This window comes from Prionailurus bengalensis, chromosome X (genome assembly GCF_016509475.1).
Source record: "Prionailurus bengalensis isolate Pbe53 chromosome X, Fcat_Pben_1.1_paternal_pri, whole genome shotgun sequence".
Classification (NCBI taxonomy): domain Eukaryota; kingdom Metazoa; phylum Chordata; class Mammalia; order Carnivora; family Felidae; genus Prionailurus; species Prionailurus bengalensis.
The window spans coordinates 18,433,276-18,460,938 of NC_057361.1; the positions used below are offsets into that span (position 1 = coordinate 18,433,276).

General features: G+C 41.0%; 1 protein-coding gene across 1 annotated transcript in view; it reads left to right on the forward strand.

Annotated features, from left to right (window-relative positions):
- Positions 1–27,663, forward strand: part of PHEX (phosphate regulating endopeptidase homolog X-linked) — a 245,623-nt gene that overhangs the window by 61,408 nt on the left and 156,552 nt on the right. The window contains exons 8-11 of the mRNA XM_043570128.1: positions 465–548; positions 1,767–1,912; positions 8,989–9,082; positions 11,532–11,660. Coding sequence (XP_043426063.1) covers positions 465–548; positions 1,767–1,912; positions 8,989–9,082; positions 11,532–11,660 — 453 coding nt within the window. The remainder of the gene's footprint in view (positions 1–464; positions 549–1,766; positions 1,913–8,988; positions 9,083–11,531; positions 11,661–27,663) is intronic.

Genomic DNA, 27,663 nt, shown 5'->3' on the forward strand with positions numbered 1-27,663 from the left:
CAGTGGTATCCTGATAGTCCAGTGCTCTTTAGTGAAAATAGGCTCCGAGGGATGAAGGGATGGTCTGTGGTTCACGAGCTATTCGGATCATTATCTGGATACCACAGGTGAAGCTGGATGTGTGTCTTAGTTGCCTAATCTCACTTTGGCTATCAAACCTGAGCCAGTAATAGATTTTTGTCCAACCACATTACAAGTGAGGAAAGGATTTGGGAAGTTGTTTTTATGGTGAGGACAGTGTTTCACACTGAACAGGACAGGAAAGTTTCTTTTTATTATTGTAATGCTAATTTTGCCTAAAGTGATGTGTACCCACCCCCCCCCCCCTGTCTCCCAAGTTCAGCACTGCACCGAAATCTTGAAAACCTTTATGATACTAGGCAGATGTTTTGGCACATGTAGAAAGTAGTCATGCATCAAGAAATGGTTTGTTTGAAAAAATAACCAAAGCCTCTTTCCAACAGATAATGATTCCACATGAAAACCGAACCAGTGAGGCCATGTATAACAAAATGAACATTTCCCAGCTGAGTGCTATGATTCCTCAGGTTGGTGAAAATGATCTAGGAAATTTTATCTTAACTGGTCATTTTACGAGTGACTTTGCATCATGTGTGTGTAAACTTTTGCCTTGTGAAACCTACCACTCTTATTGGTTATCATCCTATTTGTCACTCACCACATACGATATCCTTTGTGCCTCAGGATGCTTTCTTTTGTAGGAAACAGAAAACCTTCCCAGGAGTGGCTTAAAAACTTAAAGCCCATTTTCTTACATGACAAAAGTCTAAACGTAGGTGGCTGTTGGTATTGCTCTTGCTGGCTAACAGTGTTGTCAAAGACCAACGTTTTATTCTTTCCACTCCACTCTCCTAAGTCTGTTGGCTTCTTGACTTTCTGTGTGATGACTCATGGCTGCGAGGTGACTGCCACAGCCCCACGTTTCACACCTGCCATCAGGTCAGGAAGAAAGGGGAAGGGCCAGGATAGCCATGTCTGTCTCTTTTAGCAGGAAAAAAAAAAAAAAAAAACAACCACGAAGCTTTTCCAGGATATTCCCACATATCTTCCCTTTATTTCTTGAGTAAGATTGGGAACCATGGCCATCCCTTGCCTACAGGGGAGGCCACAAGTGACTAACTGGTTTTCCATTTCAATAGTGGATACAGGAAAGGGAGGAAAAAAAGAAAAAGACAAGAAATGACTTTTGGGGTAGCCGGTTAAAAACACCAAGTTAGTGATGCTCTGAAGAGGGGACACATGTTACTTGTTGTTGCTGCCTATTTTTCCCTGTGTAAGAAAGGCTGTACCAGAGGGGAGGCCAGTAGTATGTGGGGCATCTGTGTGTGGACATGAGTGAATGGGGGCAGGGGGCAGGGGTGAGGGTAAGCACAAGGATGGAGTGTGTGGGGAAAGGAATGGGAGGAAGGAGTCCAGGTGGGGGTAGAGAATGAAGGAGGGAGAGCTAAGGAGAGAGGGAGGGTGCCGGAGGGGCCAGGAAGTGAGTGACTGTGCCTGTCACCGTGTGAGGGGGTGTGCTGTCTGGGCAGATGGTACAGAGCACGTGTGGAATCTATGATTCAGGCAGTAGGTCTGGGTGGCAGTGATCAGTCATTTCTTTTGTAGATTTGAGCAGTTACATCTCTAACTTTGGTCACAAATCCATTACAAGCGATGGACTATGTTCAGCCAACTATATTTGCCTTTCTCCTTGGTTGCTGCCCAACAGGTGCTCCCTCAGTCGATGTTTTTCTCTCTCTCCTCAGTTTGACTGGCTGGGCTACATCAAGAAGGTCATCGATTCTAGACTCTACCCAGGTCTGAAAGACATTGACCCTTCAGAGAACGTGGTTGTCCGTGTCCCGCAGTACTTTAAGGATTTGTTTAGGATATTAGGCTCTGAGCGGAAGAAGTAAGAGCTTTCTTTTGCATTTTATTGTGACTTTTGTTTTTCTTTTTACATTATAAAGCCTTTCCTCGAATATCTTTGGTATAACTGTTGTTAAAGAAAGTTACATCAAAAGAGTCTTAGGGAAAATCGTGGTGCCCTTGGTGACAAATTGGCCAAAATGATCATCTGATGTAATTTACTTGCTGTGATAGCAGCAAATACACAATGTTTTTGCTCCTTATTTCTCATCTTTCTCCATATTTTCTGTCTGAAAACCTAAATTGTTCCCTAGTTTTGGGAACTAGTTATATATATTATTTTCTGAGCTTTCTGTATGAATATCTTTTTTTTTCCAGTTCATTCTTTGTCCTTTGCTGCCTTTTTCTTTTCCTGGTTTCTGTTTAGCCTTTAAGCCCCTTTGTTGCAATATTACTGAAGCCCCTGTGCTGAATAAGAGTACTCTGACAGTCGTGGAAAAATTGGACGGATGAAACAACTTCAGGAACTGTCTGGTTTTCCTTATTTTAAAGCATGTTTTAGAATTTGTTGCTTTGCTACTTCAGCACTACAAAACAAGGAAATCCTGAAATCGCCCGTGAAAGAGAATTGTACATCTTGATGAAGCCATTCAGATTTGACTACAGAAAATGAAGCACAGAATGGTCAAGTCATTTTCAAAGGCAGTTTACTAGGCTAATTGCCAGGCCATAATTAAAAATCATATTTTCTTATTTGGACTCAGACAAGGCTATCTTGCCGGGACTTATGTTAAAAAAGAAAAGACACCTGCAGAAATCCTAGAAATAAACTTCAGCATCCATCCCTACTTGTGGGAACACTTCAACACTTTGGAAGAGCTGCTTTTCCTTTTAAGATGATATTTTCTCATGATAGAGGGAATATGTGTTCATTGAGGAAAGTATACAGAAAAGGGAGAGAAGAGATAATAAATCTACTGAAAATTCTGCCACTTAGAGATAAGCAGTGATCCTATGAAAATTTTCCAAGTGAAAGTTGAGTCTAGAGCTAGGTAAGTGTCTGTGTGGGGTGGAGACTGGCTATTCAAGGTGTGCTCCCTAGACCAGCAATGCTGGCAGCATCACCTTGTCACTTGGGCCCTTGAGAAAAGGGCCTCTTTGGGCCTCTTTCCCGAGGCCCCTCCTCCACAGGGGCTGGTGCAGTAGTTCTGAGGCAAGTCCCCAGAATCCGTATTTCATTTTTTTTTAATTTTTTTTCAACGTTTTTATTTATTTTTGGGACAGAGAGAGACAGAGCATGAACGGGGGAGGGGCAGAGAGAGAGGGAGACACAGAATCGGAAACAGGCTCCAGGCTCCAAGCCATCAGCCCAGAGCCTGACGCGGGGCTCGAACTCACGGACCGCGAGATCGTGACCTGGCTGAAGTCGGACGCTTAACCGACTGCGCCACCCAGGCGCCCCTGGAATCCGTATTTCAAAGAGAACCCCAGGAAAGTCTTTCAGTTAGTGGTTTGTTTTTTTTTGGGGGGGGGAGACTCTTACCATTGCAGGATTTTTACCTCAGTACCCAGGGTTTACTGTGTAGCTGCTTCAGAGAATGAAGAGGTGGACACCAAATAAAATTAGCAGCAGGCAAAAGTTTATTAAAAAGCCAGAATAGCAAAAGTAAGAATAGCACAAAAGCTCTCTTTCCGGAGAGGGGGCATTTGAAAGTGAGGACCCCTGACTATGGGCAAAGGACTTTATTTTATAGGGTTTTGGTCCGTCCCTCCCCACTTTTTTTCTTTGTTGGCCTGATAACTGTAGGTGCTGAGTTGTTCATTTCTGTGCGAAACATGACAGGGGAGTAGGTAGTGTTTGTTACAATTTTAAGAAAAACTTTAGATCTGAGGGAGCTTTTCTCATGGTCAGTCCTGAAGGAGTTTTTCTCATGGTCAGACGTTCCCAGCACTGTTTTAAAATATATATTTTTTTTCTACATTCAGAGATCTCAAGTCCTAACCTTTCCCTCTCTAGCTATTTTACCCTATCTTTCCCCATCATGTCACTACCTTTGAAGACTTATTCATGTTAACCACCATTATGATTAATAGTTACCTTTGATCTTTTTTTTTAATGTTTTATTTGTTTTTGAGAGAGAGAGAGAGAGAGAGAGAGAGAGCGAGCGCGTCAGTGGGGGAAGAACAGAGAGAGAGGGAGACACAGAATCCGAAGCAGGCTCCAGGATCTGAGCTGTCAACACAAATCCCTACGTAGGGCTCGAACCCACAATCCGTGAGATCATGTTCTTAGCCGAAGTCAGACGCTTAACCAACTGAGCCACCCAGGCACCCAAATAGTTATCTTTGATCTTAAAAAAAAAAAAAAAACAAGTCTTGTTCCCACTTTACAGATGAAGAAGCTGAGGGAAAGGGATTTCTGCAGCCCATACCTTGATGCAGAGGTAGAGCTGAGATTCTAAACTGGGCCACCCTCATTTCTACATCCTGTCTCTTACATACATGTCCCTGTATGGAAAAGAGACCCTTTTCAGACATTTCACTGCTAGTTTTGGAGATAGTTCCCCTGGCATTTCCTGGTTAAAGGCCATCCTGGGTTGGTATCGGCTGGTCATTGCTCGACTGCTGCTTTCCCTCTTACAGCATGCCCCCTGACAGCCTCGTGGTATTAGGGTTTTCCTTCTGACCCAATGGCTGTGGGGGCAGTGGCACTTGCTCCCTGGCAAATGATGGTGCATGGTGCAAAACTAGAGCAATGGCATCTCCCAGAGGTGGTGCCAGAGGCTGCATTGGCCCTTGCAGTTCAGGGAGTCGGTGGCCAGGGCAGGGCCATTTGGAGGCACAAGATGGAGGCTGTCTGTAGTGAAAAGGAGTTGGTGGTCAAGGTGGAAAGGGTGAAGATGCTGTGATGTGCTAGGTCCCTCAAGTTATGCCCGTCTCTTCCTAGCTCACTGTTGAGTGATCTCATGTGAACAGTTTGAAATCAACTCTGGTGGGAATATTCACACCATTGAAATCGGCAAATTCTACAAAGCAAGTGTTTTTTTTTTTTTCCCCCCTCTTGGAAAGCCAGTTGTGAAACATTTACTAGTATGTCACTGGTTGAGAGGTGCTGCAGATGTCCCTCCCCTTCTGTCCTCCCATCAGATCTCTCCCGACTCCAGACCTGCGGCTACCTCAGACAATCAACCATCTAATTTGGTCTGAGGAGCAAAATGGAAGGAGGGGAGAGGCCGAGGAAGGATGGGTTTATAGAGATTTTTCTCGGGGTCTTCCTGGCAAGACCTGGTCTCCTAGAGATCATCTGCATCAGTGCTTTGTTTTGTTTTGTTTTGTTTTTTAAGCAGGCTGGCCTAAAGCAAACCCTTGGAGATTTTGCCAAGCCTCTGTGATCTTTCCTGTCTTCAGTATTAGTTTAATATAAAGCAAGCACGGTGTACAGTGAGATGATTTTTAATGAACATAGGGTCGTAGAGGCTGACCTGGAAAATGTGTTGTTATGTGGACCTCTTACAGGGCTCAGCGCTGCTGAGGGTGATCTAGGGCCTTGTTGCTCAAAGTATGACCCATGGAGACCAATATGGGCCTGGACTGAGAGTTTGTTAGAAATGCAGAAATCAGGCTCCACTCCAGACCTGCTGCAATTTAGTAAGATCCCCAGGGGATTCATATACACATGAAAGTTTAAGAAGCACTGATCTGGGATTTAGAAAGTCCTAGTTTAGCTGTGTTTGCAGAAAGATGAGGAGATAGAGTTTTCCTAGACCAGTGGTTCTCAAGCCTGACAAGCATCAGCACTCCCTGAAGGGCTTGTTAAAATAGACTGCTAGGTCCCATCCCATAGCTCTGATTGATTAGATCTGAAGTGAGGCCTAGGGATTTTCTATCAAGTTCTCAGGTGATGCTGTAGCTGCTGGTCTGGGGGCACACTTTGGAACCACTGCCTTAAGTGTACCTTTGAGCAGCCTCTAGGATTTGGGAAGATCTCTTTGGCTTTGAGAAGCTTTGAGAAGAACCTGTTTGGCTTACCTCAGGTAGTTTGACTTAGAGGACCTGAAGAGCAAATGTTAGTTCTGGATTTGCCACGTAATTGCTAGTCCCTTGAACTCTGTTTTCTTTGTTTGATAATGAGGATAATAACCATCCCCTAGCATTGTCATGAGGATCAAAAAAGGCACTTAATGCTCTCTTAAATGCAAACAAATGTAAGCTGTCACTAATTGACAAAGGACAGCAAAAGCTTCTTCAAAAATGTCTTCCCAGTCAGAGGCTTTGGGAAATTATTTCATGTTGCGCTCTCAATGGCGGGATCTCTCCCGAGATGTTTTACTTTCCTCTGTTTTATTTATTGCCATTTGGGGAAATTACCATGCTGCTGCAAATGCTTTTTGAAAAAAAAAAAAGATATTATGTATTATTTTGAAGGACTGTTGCTGAATCTGATTTTTGTTTTGTTTTTTGATATATGTGAGCATTAGGTGGCAGTGATTCAGTCATTACGGTCAGATCTGTTTCTGGCGTGGTAATATTAGCACTGGAAAGCTGCGCTTCTAGCACTCCATCGGTATATTTATAAAGCACTGGAGCAGCTCATCAGCACCATTGTCTTGCTGTGTGAGCTTCCCTGCACTCCATCTTCCAGCTCACGGAGGTCTTGTTACACTGTCGTCTTAGTAATGCCTTGCCCATGAAGGCCTCACACGCTGTTCCTTTTTCGCACCCACAGATTTCTGCAAAGCATTTGGGGTCTTTTGACTGGCCAGGAAATCTTTGTTGAATTAGAGGCATTAATTTATCACTGTGTAGCACGGGAAAAGCACACAGGCTTTCGAGGTAGACACACCTCTATATGGTCTGGCCTCCATTGCTTATTATACTGGTTCTCCACCTTGTTTGCACATTGGACTCAGCTGGGGGAAACTTAAAAACATTATTTATGGTGGATCCCACCCTATACAGAGGTCCTGACTTCATTGGTCTAAAGTGGCCTAGCATTTATGTGGACTTTTTGAACCCCTCAAGTGTTCGTACCAAGTTGGAGATGCACTGACTATGTGGTCATGAGGAGTTACTTAATGGTTCTAGGCCTCAAGTTTCTTTATATGTAAGATAGGCTCAAGAACACCTCTCCTATAGTGGCAGTGCCCATGCTTCTCAAACCCCAGCATACTTGCACCGCACTGCTTCTTCAGCAACCACCGTCAGGCCTATCTCAACAACCTCCCCACTGAATCTCACTCATCGTTGTCCCATGAAGGGAGTACCTTCTGAACTCATGTAAGCGTATCTGCTGGCCACAGACCTCCTTCTACTCTTCACCTGCGGATCCAGCACAGCTCTTGTGCCTAGGGGAAACGTGGAGACCTGGCGTTGGGGTCAGTCAGGCTCGCCTCCTTTGACACTCGAGACACTGGGCCCTGACTGCTGCCTGCCTTGTCTTCTCTGTGGCCAGACTTTGTGCCTGTCTCTGCGAGTGATGACCCTGCTCACCATTTTCTCCAATACACAAGCAATTCCTAATTATTTAGCCCATCCGGAGTTCATAATCCTGCCTCACAGTCCTGTACCTTCTAGTCTTTAGGCACAGCTCCATCCCTGTTCCTCTCACAAAGCTGAATCTTTTTTTAATGTTTATTTATTTATTTTGAGAGAGAGGGAGAGAGAGCTCATATATTTGTTCAAAATGTTTTGAAATAGTCAAGACAGCCATATGAAGTGTGGCTTTCTATCCACGTTATTGTATTAGCCTAATCTATGTCGATAATGTGTCTTGAAGAATTAACTAATAGCATTTGAAGGATTAATTAATGACTTTTGAAAATATCTATTCATTTTATCTTTTGAAACTCCTATTTCTGTATTTGTTAAAAACATTCTTAATATGTTATTCCATTAGTATATCTCTATGTAAATTAAAATAACTATTTTTTAAATGTTTATTTTTGAGAGAGCGAGCGAGTGACCAGGGGAGGGGCAGAGAGAGAAGGGGACAGAGGATCTGAAGTGGGCTCCGTGCTGACAGTAGAGAGACCAATATGGGGCTCAAACTCAGGAACCATGAGATCATGACCTGAGTCAAATTCAGCCACTTAACTGACTGAGCCACCCGGGCACCCTGAAAATAACCATTTTTATAGTATTACAATAACTATGTACTAGGTATATATGGTGAAATATATTTAATTGCTGAGAATGCGCATCCACCGGGTTAGAGCGCCATGCAAATGAGAGTGTGGGTTGTTTTTAATGGGCCAGATATCATCATCGTGTCACATGGCTCTTACATGGCTGTGTGACCCAAGAGCCATCCCAGGAATGTGTGTTATTAGTCACCATGGTAATGGCACAGCTAGGAGGGGATGGGTCGTTAAAAATTCATCATCACTATTGAGTTAGAAATTAACTCAGATCACGTATCCTTCTGAGGTCAGGGCATCTTTTGCTTAGAGAAAAAGGCGACACTGAACAAAATGTAATGGATTTTTAGAAATATCTGTTACAGGCACTACATGAATTGTTTATATGTTTGGAAGAGAATGACGACAAACAGTATGGAATTTACTCTTTATCCAGGATTTTGTTATTTATTTTAACCTCACAGTAACCCTATAAGATAGGGATCACCCTCCTTGTATGACGAGAAAGGATAAAATGATCAAGGTTAAGTGACAAGCTCAAGCTCATGTAAGTATGCAACCAGGGTGCGAGTCTAGATAAGTGGTTTTAGCCAATGTATTTCTGTTTGTTTCCAAAAGTAAGAATTCATCTGCATTTTATCAAGTCACCTAATAATTCCGGGGTATGAACAGTTTCTAGACCTGAAGGATTAGGCAGCAGTGGATTCTGTGCCCTGAGAGGGAAAGCAAAATGTTCATGGTGAGGCTTCGGGCTGAAATCTTCATTTCATCTCTCTGTATTAAGTGGTGAAAAGCTGGCCAATTTGGATTGAGCTTTTTGACATTGTATCATCTTATGTCACTTATCAAGTACAAGTTCTATAGTTTTGTATGAGCAAGAGGTCCCTCCATGGAGCTTTGCCAACAGTTTTCCCTAAGGTGTTCTACAGAGTATCCGATATCAGCCTAATTATAATAAATGTGCATTTCTCTCTGTTAACAGGACCATTGCCAACTATTTGGTGTGGAGGATGGTTTACTCCAGAATTCCAAACCTTAGCAGGCGCTTTCAGTATAGGTGGCTTGAATTCTCGCGGGTAAGTTTGAAGAAGATTATCATTGGATAACTTATACATGCCAGAACAGTCGTGTATTAACTAATCCAATAAAAATCATTTTTAGGGATGGGACAGAGGGAGTTTTGCAGCCCAAGTTCTACTTTTTTCTCTTTTTGCTTTATTTCTTTTTATTAAGTTAAACCTTATGTACTTACTGTAAAGCACACTCAAGCTGTACTTTGATGAGGCCATGTAAAGATATTTGCGGCAATATTTGGGACAATCTTACTGTTTCTTTTTTTTTTAATTTAATTCCAAGTTAGTTAACATATAATGTAATAGTAATTTCAGGAATAGAATTTAATGACTCATCATCACTTACATATAACACCCAGTGCTCATCTCAGCAAGTGCCCTCATTAATTGCCCATTTAGCCCATCCCTTCCCCCAACACCCTGCTAGCAACCCTCAGTTTGTTCTCTGTGTTTAAGAGTCTCTTAGAGACCATCGTATTGTTTCCACTCGCTCTTATCAACTTATTCCCATTTTTCCCGATGTTTTTAACTGGGTCACTTTAATTACAATATTAATATATCTTAGTGATCTGTTGATCTGTTTGTAACTATTTTTCATTTTCGGTATTCTGAATATTCAAAATATACATGATAAACATATTAGATGGTGAAGTTTCATCTTCAGGGATAGGTTTTGGTCTTTAACTTTATCTTGACTTTCGTTCAGTCTTTGATTTTATCCTAATTCTGCTAGGCCAAAGAGACCTAAATTTCCTCAGAGACCTGGCTCAACTGCCTGAAACACTTTTCCTCTCTCCTCCTGACCTGGTTCTTTGATCTTTGCTTCTTTCCCTCTCTTGTTTTCCTCTTCACTTACATAGGTGTTACTTTGTTTTTGTGTCAGAAGCTTTTGTGTAATTTTCCAATTAATAGAGGACTAATGATTTTGTGGCTGTCTTTTTTTTTTGCATTTTAAATAGCTTGTGACTTATAAAAAGTATTTTAAATTTATTGTTCTCTCAATTAGAAGTGAATGACAAATTTTATAAGCAGTGATTTCATTTCACAGACGTTTTGGTTATTAGAAGTGAGTACAGGAATTTTTGGTGGGTCATTACTACTAAGCAATAACACAATTGTTTTGGATACATTTTGGCCCTCAAAGTCACTAGATTATTGACCTTTGTACCGAACAGCATAAACCAACTATATTTTGAGGTCATATCAAAGGGTTAAGCTACAAAAGAAGTAGATTTTATATTTATATATAAACGTGTGTGTGTGTGTGTGTGTGTGTGTGTGTGTGTGTGTGTGTTTAACTCCTGTGGATCACATAGAAGATAGTACCCAGCTGCTTTGGAACTGTACTGTGAAAAGAATGAGAGAGAATGGTGTAAGAAGTAGTGTGTGAAAATCTGAGGTTAGGTATGATTAGGGATGTTTCTTGAGTGTAAAGTGCTAAATATGACCTTGAATTGCCAAAGATAGTTGTAGGATCTCTTTCTCTAGAGATTTTCAAAATAGATTCATTGCTTACCTGTGAGAGGAGCTGTGTTGCCAGAAGAAAGGGGAGGAGTAGATGAATTCTAGTGTTAACCCTGTCTGCTCTGCACCAGCAGTCTGGCTGGAACATTGTTTAGGAGGCTCCTTGCACTATATACTAACTAACTTGGATGTAAATTTAAAAAATAAATTAAATAAAAATTAGAAAAAAAGAAAAGGTGCCCCCACCATGCTCAGCGCCTCCCTTCCTTGCTCCTTGCCTTCAGTTTGCATTTCCAGCACTGAACTTCGAATCTCCAAAGACAATTTAAACAATATTTATTTCTTTACTTTCATCACCAAGAGTAAACCTTTGAACTTTCCAAGTTCTGCTTTGGAACCTCCTTACTTGTTTGTAAATGTTTTCTTGTAATGGCTTAATTGGGACAGATGGAAAAAGCATTTACATCTGTTTTTCACTTGGTTCTGGGTGTGTCCTTTGCTATGACACAATGTAAATATGCCTTTTGTGTTGTTCACAGTGGGCCCTGTTCTCAATGGACTTGTAAGTGTACTGCCCAGAGTGGGGGGGGGGGGGAAGGCCCTCACTGGGCAGGAACTTTGATCACTGGTTGATATTAGACCTTTCCTAGCAGAACTTCAGTTATCAGTAGGTGTTAAAGACTACCTAGACACTTGGATAAAAAAGCTATACCATTGTCCTAATCCTTCATTTAAGGGGAAAATTGAAAGGAAGGGATAAATATATTATTTTCACCGTCAAAATATTTTCATTCACTTTTAAATATAACTAGAGACAAGCAGAATTTATTTCTTCATGTCATTTCACCATTGGCCCTACCATCTGATGCACGTATGTGGGTTGGGGTGTGCATTGTGTTGTAGACTGTTTTCTTCATGTTGTTTGAATTTTGTTCAGCAAAAGGTTTTATCCAAGCAAACCCCAATCTGGATCAATTATTTCCCACAGGTAATTCAGGGGACCACGACTTTGTTGCCTCAGTGGGACAAATGTGTAAACTTTATCGAAAGTGCCCTCCCTTATGTTGTTGGAAAAATGTTTGTGGATGTACACTTCAAGGAAGATAAGAAGGAAATGGTAAGTGCTGCCCCCCCCAACTGGTAAAAACAGTGGCAGTCCACCAGATCTCATATGGATGTGGTCAGCAGGCTGGTGTCAGCCTTCTAGCTCTTGGTGATGGATCTAGAAAGATAATAATAGTTTGGCTTCAAAGAGGAATTCCTACAGTACAATATTAACTAAAAACTCAAACCTAGAATATAGCCGTGGAAATTAAGAAAATTTAGAAGTGAGAAAACAAGCATGAAATCATGTCACCTAGAATCTGAATTTCTCCTGGGGAAGTTAAATGTGTAAAATCAATGCTTAGGAACAGAGACAGCCTAGACAATTTTATGATTAGATACTAGACTAGTGTAATTACAAAAGGTAAAGGTTTCCTAATCAGGCTTCTTTGTTATAGAGATGAGTAAGCTGGAGACCCAGAGGTGAAGTGATTTGCAGTATATTTAACAACTATTAAATGGTTTAGAAATAGAAATAAAATGCAGGGTTTTTTTTTTCTACTTATGCTGTTTTCTGGAAGCTTCACAACGTTGACATTTATTTCAGAGATGACACTCTGTGTCTATTTTTTCATTAACTTAAGAAGAAATCCATTTATTTCAGAAATTCCTAAGCATATACAAAAAAGGAATGAGGAGTGTAATGAGCTTTCCTGTACCTGTGATCTGTGGTGATTTGTAGTTGCTGTAATTGCATAATGGCCCAACCAGATCTTTCTGCTAATAAAACATGAGATTTAGTTTCATTCACCTACTCAACAGATACTTGTTGAATACCTATTATATGCCAGGCACTGTTTTAAGGGACTTGGGATACAGCAGAGAACAGATCAGAGATCCCTGACATCATTGAGTCTGATCAGTGGGGGGACAGACAAATGTGTTGCAAGATGGGTAAACCCTAGAAAAAAGAAAAAAGGAAATCAGAGTAGAGAGGAATTGGGAGAGCTGTAAGGTGAGGTTGTGTTGGGGGGGGTGGTTGTAGGATTAAATAGGGTGGTCACAAAAAGCCTCACTGTGAGGATGACATTTGGCAAAAATTTGTAGAATGTGAGACTTAGATGTGGTATCTATCTGTTTTAGTGTGGTAGGTGGAAGGATTAGCTAAGGCAAAATTCCTATGGCTGGGAGGTGCCTAGGTGGCTCGGTCAGTTAAGAGTCCAACTTCAGCTCAGGTCATGATCTCATGGTTCATGGGTTTAAGCCCCACATTGGGCTCTGTGCTGATAGCTCAGAGCCTGGAGCCTGCTTTTCAGATTCTGTGTCTCCCTCTGTCTTGTGTGCTCTCTCTCTCTCTCTTTCTGTCTCTCTCAAAAATAAATACACATTAAAAAAATTAAACAAAAGTCCTATGGCTGGGTTGTGCCTGGAAGGCTCAAGGAATAGCAGGGAGAGCCAGGGGGCTGGAGCGGAGTGAGTGAGGGTAAGAAGTAGGTGCCGCAGGCAGAGCAGTAGTAAGAGGATGCTAGCATTTTGTAAGACCTGTGGACCACTGTGGACTTTAATCCTGAGTGCAGTGGGGAGCCAATGCAGGCATTTGAGCAGAGGCCTAATGTAACCTGACTTATGTTGACTCCTTTTGTGTTGAGAAGAGACTAGGGAGTCAAGGACAGAAGTCAGCAGACTAGCTAGAAGACTATTGGAGGGACCAGGTGAGAGATGATGGTAGCTTGAGCCAGGTGGTAGCAGTGGCAGTTGTGGAAAGAGATTAGATTCTGAATATATTCTGAAGTAGAACCAACACAATTTGCTGACAGATTCATTAAGGAATCCAAGAGTGAGAGCTTTGAGTCTTATTCAGTGGAAGCATGGGGTTGCTCTTAACCGAGAAGAAGAATGCTGTGGGAAACCAGGTTTGGGTTTGGGAGAGATCAGGGAGTTAGTTGTGACCATGTTGAACTTGAGGTGTTACCAGACTTCCAATTGGAGATGTCAGTGAAGCAGTAGGGTATGAGTCTTGACTTGAGGACAGAGGTTGGGATTTATAGTTGGAGGAGAGAGGAAAAGACACGAAATAATTGTCCAGGGGAGCAGGAAAGTGAGTAAACTGAGGAAATATGGTTGCCCAGAGGCAGTAAGGGTCTAGATGCAGCTGGAGGTTATGAATTTAAAGAATCCTCACCTTTGCGGTGTGTTCTTCTTCATTTGTTTCAGCTGCACTGGAGGAGAGGGTATATTTTGAATTAGAAATTTAGATTTAGCCACGGTGGGTTTTTTTTTTGGGGGGGTGTGCATTTTCTTTGTGATGCATTATGGTTTACAAATGTCATGAAGCAAAATACCAAGGCACAATTAACTGGTGTAGGGGAGGAAAAAGAATTTCCCTCCACCCCTCTAGATTCTTGAGACCCCACTGTGATAAAAGATTAACAAGAGAAAAACAAGTTTAATAATGTGCATATCTCTTAATTACAAGGAAGAGACCCAGGAAAACTGAGGAACTCCTAGAAATGGCTCAAGCCATGGCTTTAATTACCATCCCCAGCTAAGGAAAAAGATGAGAAGATGTGGGGACAGGGGTGGGCAGGCTGGTTTGGGTAGGTTACCTGGAAAAGCACAGTAAACACATGGAAGGTTATTCTGCAGATTTAAGTCCATGCTTTCTCCATTGATCAAAGTTTCTAGAGATAGAGTCATCCTCCTCTTGCTGGTACAGGGAGGAAGATGCCCTTACATTGGAGATTTCCCTCATAAATGTTAATTTCTCTCACAAAAGAATAACTTCTACTCTGTTTTGAGAGATTCCCGTGTCTGCACCTTCTCAAAAATAATCAGACCAAAATAAACAGTATGCCAAAGAGGTGTATTTTGGGGTGGTATATTTTGCTCCCCTTCACTAATAACAATCTGTTGTAGTCATTCAGATACGAATACATGAGCAACTTGGATGCAGGAGGTCCACAAACACTGATTTTAAAGGCAAACGCATAAAGCCGGTTAAGTCATGACAATTCAAATGGTTGGTATTATGTGCTGCTATATAGTTCCAACTGTGTGGTATTATGTGTTGATACGGTTGGGGAGGAAGAATTTCCTCTGCCCTTCAAGGTCCTTTTAGGTGGACCAAGAATCAAATTGACATGAGACAGATTAACAGGAGAAATCCACGTTTAGTTTTATATGAGAATCCACACAGACATGACATTTTAGAGACCAGCAAGATGAGGCTTCTAGGACCTCCTGAGCTCAGGACAGGGACATGTTTGGAAAACAAAGGTGGCCCTGCTGTACAAATAGATTACTCAGGTACTGAGGAGTCTTTGTTACTAACTGTCTTCCAGGTACAGGCTCCCCTTTCCAATGTAAATGTGGGCAGCTGAGGGGTAAGGTAAAGAGCTTTTCTGAATCTGCTAGGTTTTGATTGCTTTTGACTCAAAATAATCTTGCCAAAGTGGCCCATCTTCGGGCTGTTTGCCCTTGGCCCGTACGATACATAACTATGTATTTCCTGAAGTTTGCCTTGGAATACCATAAATCTAAGTATATTTACCAGGATTATGGCTGTTTTTTTGATACTTTGGAGGAATTTTCTGCCAAGTTTGAGACTATATTTGAACCTGCAAGTTTCCTTGCAAATAATTCCACTGGAGAATTAATGTCTTATTTCAAAATACTCAATATTCCCATTGTGTGTTTTCTTTCACTCCTTGCTTAGAGTAAATGGATTGAGAATTTATCAGATATTCACAGAGGTAACATTATAAGCTCTGGGAAGGATATAAAAACAAGGCATAACGAAGGTTTTTTTTTTTGTTTTTGTGTATTTTTTTTTGGCAGTAGAAGTGTTTTAAGTAATATGAAAGGTATGTGGATTAATTTGTTTTTCTCAGTTTTGGTATGACACTCCCCTTTTCATGTGTCAGGGTGCAATATTCTAAAATAAAGTGGATTTTGGCCCTTTTCCCCCTTATTTTGATATACACGGGACATGGAAGTGGTGGGATAGTAATGCAGATACTCATCTATTTTACATAAATTGTTTGCCTCCCTTAAGCTGAGCGATTTGCCTCAGGGACTACTTAAGTTGGAAACTTATAAGAGAAATACCTGGCTTTTTATAGCGTTGTTACAGGGCTCTCATCCAAGAACCACCTGGAACCACTGATTTACTTGAAAAACATTCTGTGTTATTAACTACAGCCCAAAGGAGAAAAAAAGAAAAAACAACAACAACCCAGAAAGATCCCCAGTGGGACAAATTCCAGAGACTCTAACTCAGAAGGAAGGCTGCCATTGTTTGATTTACAAAAAAGATCGCTAAGCATATGAATACATTCAGAAGGTTACATTTCAGGTACTTGTCAGACTATAATGTGTACACCAATCAAATGAGGATCTTGTAAAAATGCAAAATCTCATGGCATTTTACCAAGGATCTTTTTACCTTAGGTCTGGGTTAGGACCTAAGAACTTGCATAACAAGCTCCCAAGTCGCGCTGATGTTGCTGGTCCAGGGACCACACTTGGAGTAACAAGACCTTTGTATCATTTATTTTCTTAGGTAGTTACCACCAGACTCTCGTTCCTGGTGATTAATGTGAGCAGGGTCTGCTGGTGACTCAGACTGCAGTACTTTGTTTACCTAAGCCTGTTGCATTAATGCAAGTAACTGCTTCAGTTTTTCAAATCATTGAAAATTTCCTTGTTTACATTGTTTGAAATGGACTTTGTCAAACCCTGTGTGGGGGCCTCCAGGCTTCTTGTTTGTTTGTTTTTTTCCCCTTTAACTGATTAGTTTTCCTTTGAAAACTGGTACCTAGGTTCCTCCAAGGGACTTCCTACTTCTCAGTATCTGTTTCTATAGCCTCTTAATGGTGGGATTGGCCCAATGACCTGAGCAGTTCACTTTGAGGTTTTCTTTGTAGAGGAGAAAGCCCGTTCCCCCACCGCCAACCAATGTTCTCTTCACTGGGGAAAACACACAATTCCAAGTTGCTATTTCTTTTCCATTTCCCATATGCAAGGGTGCATGTTCACACAGGCACACACATACACATTCAGACTAATTCACTCACACATAACTATGGGAGTTTCACCATTTTAATTAGAAATGGGAAGAATAGCATGTACAAAAAGGAGAATTGTTCAGTGCAAAAGTACCCAAAGAGGGCATTTGGAAGAATCTCGTGCCTTTCAGAGAGTGGGATGGGGCCTTAACTCATATGGGACTAGCTGTGGGACAGGCCAGTTGAGTAAGAATAGGAAGTTGCAGAACTCTTTGGACAGTGGTTGTCTTTGTTACCTAAAGTGGCACCAGCCAAAAGAACTTGAATATGAGCCACATATGTGATTTTACATTTTCTAGCAGCCTCATTAAAAAAGTAAAAGGAAACAAATGGAATTAGTTATAATAATATATTTTGTTCAACCAAGTATATCCAAAATGTTATTTCAACAGGTAATAAGTATAAATGTTATATATTTTTAAATGTCTATTTATTTTTGACTGAGAGACAGAGACAGAGCGGGAGTGGATGAGGGGCAGAGAGAGGGAGACACAGAATCTGAAGCAGACTCCAGGCTCTGAGCCATCAGCAAAGAGCCCACCGTGGGGCTCGAGCTCATGAACTGTGAGATCATGACCTGAGCCAGTCAGACGCTTAACTGACTGAGCCACCCAGGCACCCCTAAAAGTCTTTGAAATCGCACGTGTATTTTATACTTACAGCACATCTCACTTCAGACTAGCCACATTTCAAATGTTCATTGGCCACTTGTGGCTACCGTGTTGGACATGTAGTTACCATATTGGACAGTGCCTATTTAAAGAATTGAAGAGGGATCCCTTGAGTTCCATGTGATGGGGCTTAGTCCTTGGGTGAGAGTGTGCTTAGAGCCAGGTTTGGGAGGGCGGGGTCATTGGTCCCTGACCAACTGGGTTTCATGCATGCCTCTAATATCAGAGGGGATGGACTCGAGCAATACCAGGATTCGTGGCTTGGGAACCAGGGTTTTGAGTTGGAGTCAAGCTGCTATTTGGTGAGGATGTTTCAGGTTCCCTGGTATATGATCTTAGAGGAGGAGATAAATTCCAGATGCTGCTCTGAGGTTAGCACCTGGGAATCTTGGTTCTCACTGGCGCATAGACTGGGTGGAGTGGAGTCTATAAGTTAAAGGCATTCGGTGCCTTGAAGTTGCAAAGGACTTGGTCAGGCTGAAAGCCAGGGGTTCCAAGCTTAAACATAGGCAGTGAGTAACATTAAATAACATATAGGAGTAAAGCTGGCTAGGTGTCAGCAAAAGCCAGGGTAAGTCTAATGATAAGTAGTAATTGCCTCTGGACCTTGGTGTCTGGGACACAGTAGTGGTGAATAGGAAAGAATGTGCTATCCAGGATTCAGCTCAGGCTATTTTCATGAAAGATGCCTGCCTTGCTAGGTTTCTGGTTTGTGTGTGTGGCTTTTTTTTTTTTAAACTTTGTTTTTGTTTTTTGAGAGAAGTCAGAAATAAGGATTCTTTTAAGTGTTTTTATTTTGAGAGAGAGAGAGATTGTGTGACTAGGGGTGGAGCAGAGAGAGAATCCCAAGCATGCTCTGTGCTGTCAGTGCATAGCCTGATAAGGGTCTCGATCTCATGAACTGTGAGATCATGACCTGAGCTGAAATCAAGAGACATATGCTTAACCCCCTGAGTTACCCAGGTGCCCAGAAAAAGAGATTCTTATGTGAAATCTCCCACATTTAAAATCTTTGTAAGTACTTTGGAGGCAAAATGAAATATGTCCTGGGGATATCATTTTGTGCCTTTTATGTTTGCATTCTCTCTCCTTAGTCTGCAGAACCAAATATCGGGACCTTGTCTATTACCGACCTTGTTTCTTTAATCTTATTTAGAAGACCATGTTTAATTAAAAATACTGCATGTTAACTAAACATTTAACAGGTTGCTTTTATGGAAAGTTATACACAGGATATGAAGTGGGACTCCTGAAAGAATTCATGATGTATTGTCACTATAAATAGAGTGTGTTACCTCTCTCTCTGCCCCTCCCCTGCTTATGCTTTCTTTCTCTGTCTCTCTCAAAAATAAATAAAAACATTAAAAAAAATAAATGACAGGAGATTAAGGGTGTGTGTGTGTGTGTGTGTGAAGTATTTCTAAAGTATCACTTGATATTTTGCTTTTCCATTTCCTTATTATTTTTATTATTACTATTATTTTTAAAATAATCTCTACTCCGAAAGTAGGGCTCAAACTCATGACCCTGAGATCAAGAGTCACACTCTTTATTGACTGAGCCAGCCACGTGCCCCTTCCTTTTTTTATTATTAATGATGATTCAGACCTGAAATATATCAGTAAAGGCCCCAGGTGGATATCCCCATCCATGAAGGGTAGGTATAGATTCCAACGATAGCCAGGAAGAGAAGGAATGGTCACCATGGGCCTATTGTGATTGCACTGGTAAGGGTTTTTATGCTTTAAGAAACTGGCAATAATAATAAAGTAGCTAACTTTTATTGAGGTTTAACTGGATATCTCGTACTCTTCTAAGTGCTTTTAATACATAAACTCATTTAATCCACATAATGGTCCCATAACCACTATTACTGCCCCCCATTTTCCAAAGGAGGAAACTGAGGCTCAAAGAGTTTAACCTCAGTGTCATACAGCTAACAAATGTTTTAGGTGGGGTTCATGCCTAGACAGTGTAGCTTTAAACTAGTGCTTTATTCCCCTGCTTCTCTCTGAAAAATCACTTGAATCTGCACCAATTTTATGTCTTGTCTAGAATGAGGAAACCAGTCATAATGAGGAGACTTCTAAGTGGCTTGTTTAATAATTAATACACCCTTATCAGGAAATTACTTATTATGATATTAAGGTCTTATAAAAATAAAAGGCACCTGTTTATTTCTTAGTGTTTTAGAGATAGGAAACAATTGAAATAGATTTGCTCCTATTATTTCAATATTTTTTTAAATTTAAACAAATTTTTTTATGTTTATTCATTTTTGAGAGACAGAGATATAATGCAAGCAGGGGAGGGGGAGAGAGAGAGAGAGAACACAGAATCTGAAGCAGGCTCCAGGTTCTGAGCTGTCAACACAGAGCATGATGTGGGACTTGAACCCACAAACCATGAGATCATGACCTGAGCTGAAGTCGGACACTTAACAAACTGAACCACACAGGTGCCCCCTCCCAATATTTCAATATTTTGAAGACAAATATAGTGAAAGCTTAATTTAAGTCCAACCAGTTGACATTGCATTTTTATGTTCACACAGTTTTCAGAAGAGGAAAACAATAAGAAACAGGCTAATTCAGATGCTATCACAGATTTCATCTCAGAGCAACTTTTCTAGGTATATCTTTGGCCCAGTCTATACACTGAGCTCAATTTCCAGTGTTTTCTTTTTTTAATGTTTTTTTTTTTAATTTATTTTTGAGACAGAGACAGAGCATGAACGGGGGAGGGTCAGAGAGAGAGGGAGACACAGAATCTGAAACAGGGTCCAGGCTCTGAGCTGTCAGCACAGAGCTCGACATGGGGCTCGAACTCACGGACCACGAAATCATGACCTGAGCTGAAGTCGGATGTTTAACGGACTGAGCCACCCAGGCGCCCCTCCAGTATTTTCTATGTATATCATTCTGAGGAGTGATCCCTGATGTCTGGAATGGTGACCCAAAGCTCTGTAAGATTTCTCATCAAAAAAGGCTTTTAAAAAATGTTCATAATTCTTTAGTTACCAAGACAAAAATGTGAACATGTACATCAAAGAACAATTTTCTATTAAGTATTAATGCAAAAAAAATATTTCAGCTTTAACTGTATTTTCTAGAAAATTTGGTGAAGTTGGTTTCCCATTTGAACATTTTGGCTGTGTTGTTCTTCTGTGTTAAACCATATCATTTTGGCCACCTGGGTGACTCAGTGGGTTGAGCATCTGACTTCAGCTCAGATCATGATTTTACAGTTCATCAGTTCAAGCCCCACATCGGGCTCCCTGCTGTCAGCACAGAGCCTGCTTTGGATCCTCTGTCCCCCCTCTCCTGCTTGTGCTGTCTCAAAATTAAATAAATATTAAAAAAAATAAAAAATAAACCATATCATTTTATTCATTATAGACACTGTGTCCCCAAAATCTACTTATCTTTATTCATGTATCTCACTTCTACCAATAGGCATGGTTTTTTTTTTTTGCTGGTATCACATATTTTATATGTTTTTGTTTTGTTTTATGTTTATTATTTTTGAGAGAGAGAAAGTGAGGGAGGGGCAGAGAAAGCGGGGGACAGAGGATCCAAAGCAGGCTCTGTGATGACAGCAGAGAGCCTGATGTGGGGTTTGAACTCATGAACTGTGAAATCATGTTGTGAGCCACCCAGGCACCCCTATATTTTTGTTACAGAGTGAACACTGTTAAAGAAAAAAAAATTATTCTGATACTTGTTAAAATGGTAAGGAAGATTTTATTCAGTACTATTGTAAAAAATGCTAAAACTATCACAGAAGTGGGAGAGATTAGGCTCAACTCTGAATAGAGCAAAGACACATGGGGATTTACATCCAACAAACTGAACCAGGGAGTCAGTGAATGGAAAATTACTAAGATGAAACATCAGAAGTAAGGGGACTTTTGCTGAAGGCAGACCAGTGTGATCAGATATCAAGGGTAGAGGATGGGGAATTTGATCAGAAATGGAGGGGGCTCTGATATCAAGGGTGGGGGATTCTCTCTAAATTGACCAGGATTCTTGCTGAAACTGGGCTGTGCAGGCTTGGCAAGGACAGGATGGGGCCAAGGTCAAGACCTAGTCAAGAAGAGGGCTTAGAGGAACCTGTCTGAAGTTTGGTCAGGAAAAGAGCCTTGGTCAATTCTCAAATCAAAGCTAAAGTCACAAGTCTCTTCTTATACCCTAAAACATTCTGTATGCAGAAGGTTAATCTAGTTAAAGAGGAACAAATCTTTTATTACACTTCAGATTTAGACCTTATTAAGTGAAGAATTAAGACTTTACTGTGTAAAACAATTCACTAATTTCTCCTGTGTTCTAGTAGCTTATTTCTTTTTCCCTTTCTAGTAAAGACAGCGTTCATGTCCCCAAGTAATGCCATAGATGACCTACAGTATCTTCCAATTTTCTGGGCTGTTCTGTATGACCAATTCCCGTAGTAATTCTTATCCCCCAAACAGGTTTCTCCTCCCATCCCATCCTATGGCAGCTGGCGCCAAAGACTTAAGTACTCACATGGGTCCAATTGCCGTGGTGGAGTTTGAACTTGCAACTTCCATACACTAGGAGTTCACCTCATTAGTGAGCCAAGATAATTGAATTGATGTACTGCCATTAATACTGATGTTCTCCAATTCCCCTGCTCACCATTTCTCTCAGTGGTTGAGTAAATGAGATGTAACTCTAATGTTGGTGGCAGAAGTCACATGAAAGTCAGTGTCCTGCATTATAGTGATGCCCGTATCCTGAGGGGTTCTTCCTTCCTTGTGGTTGCTGCTACTGGGCAGCCATTGTATAGATCAAGTTCCCTTCCGTACAAGTCATGTAAAGCAAGGCTATTCTCTCTGGCTACCATATCCCTGTCTCTTTTTGTCTGGTCAGTGGTATCAGCTATAACGTCAAGATCAGTTTCTTTGGTTCTTTGCCGAAGACCTGTCTGAATTAAGGCAACCCAAAATGATAGGAGTTTTAAAAGCCCTTTTAATGTAGTTACAAAATATTGACCTTCTATAGAAGTTACATTTTCTGCCCATTTTTTGCAAAGTGGCATTAGCATCTCATAGGCCAGCTGTACTTCTATCCATTTGGGCAAGTTAGTTCATTAATGTCTCTGTGCCTGCATCTTCCTGTTTATAAATGGTATACCAGTTTCTGCTGCTATAGTAATGCTGTGTAATGATCAATCACAAAACCTCAGTGGCCTTCACCAGTGGGCAGTTATTGCTGATACATCTGGAGTCAGTTGGTGGTCCCCTGGGCAGCTCTGGTTACTTTGGCTGGGCTTCTCAAATGTCTGCGGTTTGGCTGGTCTAGGCTGGCTTTGGCAGAGCTGATCAAGATGGTTCGGCTCTGCTCCAGCTGTTGGACTTCCTTCAGCTGGCTAGTCTGGGCGTGTTCTCACAACAGAGGCAGAAGTGCAAGTGAGCAAGCAGAGACACATGAGGCCTCCTGAGGCCCAGGCTCAGAACTGGCATGAGGTCAGGTCTGCATTCTGTTGGCCACACCACACCACGGGGCTGGTCTGGATTGACAGAGTGGGGATATCAGGCCTGCACTTGTAGTGAGAGGAAGTGCAGAGTCATACAGCAAAGGGCGTGGACAGAGGAAGGGGTGTAGAATTAAAGCCATCATTACAGTGAATCACAGATAGGGATACAAATAGTACTTCAGGTCTGTGGTGAGGACCGAGTGAGGTGGTCCACATAGAAGGCGTAGCACAATGCCTGGTGCATAGCAAGTGCCCAGTGAATGTTAGCTACTGTTATTACCATGTGTCAAGCTTGAGGTTAATCCTAATGAAGGAGTTTATGCCATCAAAGTCCTGGCCTGGACTGTGGCAGCTCTCCTGCAATAAAATCTCCTCTTTCTCATTTCTCTTTGAGAGAGTGGGAATGAGGGAGGTACCTGGGGTTATTGCTACTCCTGGTCCTGCATACATGCTCACTATAGTAGCTTTCCGTTGGGATAAAGATCCTTTTCATACTCGTACCTATCTGGCCACATTCTAGAACCTGCTCTATAATTTAATGCTAAATCTGGCTCATAGGAGAGTCTCATGAAGCTACTCAAGGAGCCAAATATAATTCCTAGAACAGATCCAGGTTTCACAACTCTCTGTGGGCTAAATCTTGTTACAACAAAGGTCATCATCAGACCCCCATCCTGACAGCTCTTTTTTAAGCAACCTTTGGCAAAATGACATCCAGCAAAACAAGTAATTTATTTATTTATTTATTTATTTATTTATTTATTTATTTATTTATTTTTAAAAATATATATATTTTTATTTTTTAAACGTTTATTTATTTTTGAGACAGAGAGAGACAGAGCATGAACAGGGAAGGGGCAGAGAGAGAGGGAGACACAGAATCGGAAACAGGCTCCAGGCTCTGAGCAGTCAGAACAGAGCCCAACGCGGAGCTCAAACTCACGGACCGCGAGATCATGACCTGAGCCGAAGTCGGACGCTTAACCGACTGAGCCACCCAGGCGCCCCAAAACAAGTAATTTAGATAGCTGATAGGGAATTCTTTTGAAGTAAGTGTGGACACTACTCTTGCCTCTGTCTTTGAGTGTGTTGCCACAATCACGACACATTTGGCCCACCTTTTTTGTTGGTCCTGGGTAACGTTGGACACTATTGCCTTGGCCACACATTTTCGGCCACAGTCTTGTCAGGCAGATCTGATCAGACCTTTGGACTGAGAAGACCCTGTGCTAAAAATTCATTCACTGAAAAAAAACATTTACGCTCTCCAACAGAGCTGAATTTTGGGGGTGACCAGGCAGTTACTTGCCGGGGGAAAGTTTACCCACAGCCAAAGTCTAAACCATTATGAGACTGATTGGCTTCTAAATATTATTCTGGTCTCTGCTTCATTCCCTCTTAGAGCAGGAAAGGAGGAAACAGGAAAAGACAAGTTAGAAAATTTGAACACAGAGTAACTGTTCATATCTAGTAAATAAGATCTTACTCCTTATTACCTCCACCCCAGTCTCAAGGTTTTTGATAAAAGCTCATGCTACACTCTTGCACCACCGACCAACATGCTTTATAGCATGTCTGTGGCCCACATAACATGATATTCTTTTTTTCTTTTGGCAACATATTTAATAGCTACACAAGTTTGTTAATCCCAACGAACTGGTGTGATTTATTTTATTAGCTTGCTTGTCAGCCAGAAACCTCAGCATTTTCTAACTATCCTTAGTTTTTCTGGCTTGACCACTTCTCTCAACTCAGTATGGGTCCCTTCTTATTTTCATGCCATTATTATATTTTTATCAGGAGCCAATTCAAACTCATTTTAATACCCAGTTACAGTATAAATAATGAATATTAATACATGTTAGTACATTGATTTATATAATGTGTCTGTTTTTAGTAAAGTGACAATTACCAGAAAGAAAAGGTTTAGAAGCTTCCCTCACACTGCAACCTATTTCTTCAGGGTTAACCACATAAATTTTTGATAACGGTTTCCATTTTTCACAGTCACTCATCAACTGATAACAACTTAAGGAAACTTGTCCCACTCTGTACCAGTAGGGACACTGAGACTTTTGAATCTATCTTGTTAAGATACTACTTAAAATTTCTAAATATATTAAAGCAGAAAGCCTATTTGCCTTTGTGCTTTATGAATTTTCTTAAAATTACATTGTTTTAAGATTAATGCACACAATCAACCTTGAAGATTTTTTTCTTTTTCTTCTTTACCTTTCTTCTACCAGATATACAATATATATATTTTAAACCACTGTTAGCCATCTGTCCTGTACCATGTTGGTATCATCCCTCTCAGAATGAATCCAGCTAACTTACCAAGTCATTTGATTTCCTTTAGCCTGTTTTTGGAATAACTGCTACAATAACTGTCCTTCATCAGCATATATGAAAGAAATACAGCTGATTCCATTTCAGATTCAATTTCATTTCTTTGCTAGACACCACCAGAGGGCTAGAAAAGCATAGATAAACATGGATTTATTGAGCATCTGCTGTATGTTTTAGGAGATACGAAGTCCTATGTGAAAGATCATACCACATGAGCTATGAAATCATAAAACCAACAATATAAAATTTGCAGAACATGTTTCAGTTGTCAGGGAGCAAGAATTTCCTCTGCCCTTCAAGGTCCTTTCAGCCAGAATAAGGAATCAAATTGACATGAGACAGAGTAATAATAATAAACCAAATTTAATTTCATAAGTATGGGGAATCTACACAGCCATGAAATTCCCAAGACTGTCAAGCAACATAAGGCTTTTATGAGCTCAGGAGTGGGTTAAGGGTCTGAGGATACAAAGGGGAGAAAGACCATTTGCAAGAAAGTGAGAGATGTTTGGAAAACAAAGCTTGCCCTATTATGTGGGTACGTTTCTTACATGAAGGGGAATGTAAGAATACATTCTCTGTGAATAGCTGTCTTCTTGGTACAAGCAGGCAGTTGAGGGGGAGATCAAGAACTTTTCCTGAATCTGCTGGGTTTTGATTGCTTTTCACTCAAAATAATGTTCCTGCCAAAGTGAGCCATCTTGGAGTGTACTGCCCTTGACCCTACAGTTTCCTCCTCTGAAACTTCCTTTAAGTTTCACACATTAAAAGTTGAGTTGGTAGGTTCTTCCATCGTGTTGCACCAGTCTCTTAGTCCTGACAGTAGGTCAGTTAAGTTAAACTCATTTTAGGAGGTGGTGACACAGGTGTGTTCTCAGAGTTAGGCCCATGGTTCAGGCAATCAGGTATTAAATAAGAGACATTTGTATGGAAACAAAAGAAAGACCATGGTTAATGATTGGGTCAAATTATAAACCACTTTGGGTCTCAGGATTTCTAGATGTCAAGATTAAGCATCTTTAGATAGAATGAGAACAGGCAGTGGTAGTCTGATTTTCCTAGTTTGTAGTTTGAATGTTGCATGTGATCTTTTTGAAAGGCCTGCAGAGCAACAGGTGTGAAGTTAGCCTATATGTAAGCTATTTTGGAGATTTCTCTGAAGTTTACATCAAGCTGTTCATGTTTAGTTTTCAGGGTTTTAGAATAAAGGGTAGTTTTAGTTCTCAGATGAATCCAACTCAGAAAGATGGGAGAAAAATTGAAAACATTAATTTGGAGAGTTGTAGCCAGGCATTGGAGGAAACTAGAAGGAATCTGGATCTAGTTGAGTTTATAATGAACAGTATTAGACTTTAATATTTATTCAAATGTCTTAGTGAAACATATTTTGTCTATAATCATCTTCATTTTTTTTAACCAAAGATAGCCTACTTAATACTCATTTGTTTGTGAAAAGCTTAGTTTCAAAAAACCTTGGCCTGATCATTTACTTAAGCATAGCAAGAATAACAGTTGACCATAAGACTTCTTAATTTTAATTTTTGTATTAGTCTTTTTTCTTCTGAATTTGTTTTACTGGGATATAAATGATTGGTTGGGTTAGGAAATATCACCCTGGATTATGTTTCCACCATGGAAATGTGCATTCTGATATTCCTGGGATAGCTTCTGGAACTTCTTGGAGCAGCTGCTCTTACTACCAGCAGCCTCATTGGGTCCACTGCTGGGCAGCTCCTCCTTGGAAGAAAATTTCTGCTTTTTCTTGGGGACACTCGTGCTTCCTGCCTCTGCAGGAACCTCTCTAACTGGTTGCTCTGTGGGGAATGATTTCTTCCTCTTTGGAAGACTTCCACTACCAGCCTTCTCTTTGAAGTCACCACTAACCAGCTTCTCCTTGGAAAAAGAAATCTTGTTCTTGGGTTTAGAGAAAGAAACAGAGACAGATGGGTTTTCCCTTCCTCTTGTGAGGAACTTCCTGGGGCTTTTGCTTTTTCCTTCTTTTGGGCCTTTCACTTGTCTCCTCACACTCGTCAGGGGAGGTCTACTGCTGTATTCCAAAGACAGGAGGCCGCTTGCAGCTAGCAGTTTCCTTTCTTCTTCAAGCCTTTTTTCTTCTGTTTGTACAGCTTCCTAGAAATCTCAGCAAGCACTTTTTCTGCCTGAACTTTTGCCTCCTTCCTGGCATCTGGATTGTTTTGTGCAGTCTCTCTAGTTTCATAGAAGGAAAGCTGTTCCTTGACTTGATCTGGAAGCTTCTCCCCAAACATACTTGTGGGCACCTTAGAGAAGCAATCAGTTCTCGAGGCAATACTGTATTTGTTTGCCAGGTATCAGAAGATGCAGCCTTTGTTCTTGACAGCTGCTCAGCCAGTGAAGGAGGAGGAGAAAATGCGTCCATATTTTGGGATGTTAGCTGTTGTCTTCATGGCTCTGGAAATCTGGTCCATTTGCTCAGCCCTGGGAATTAGTCAGACACCAGGGATGGCCAAGGCTT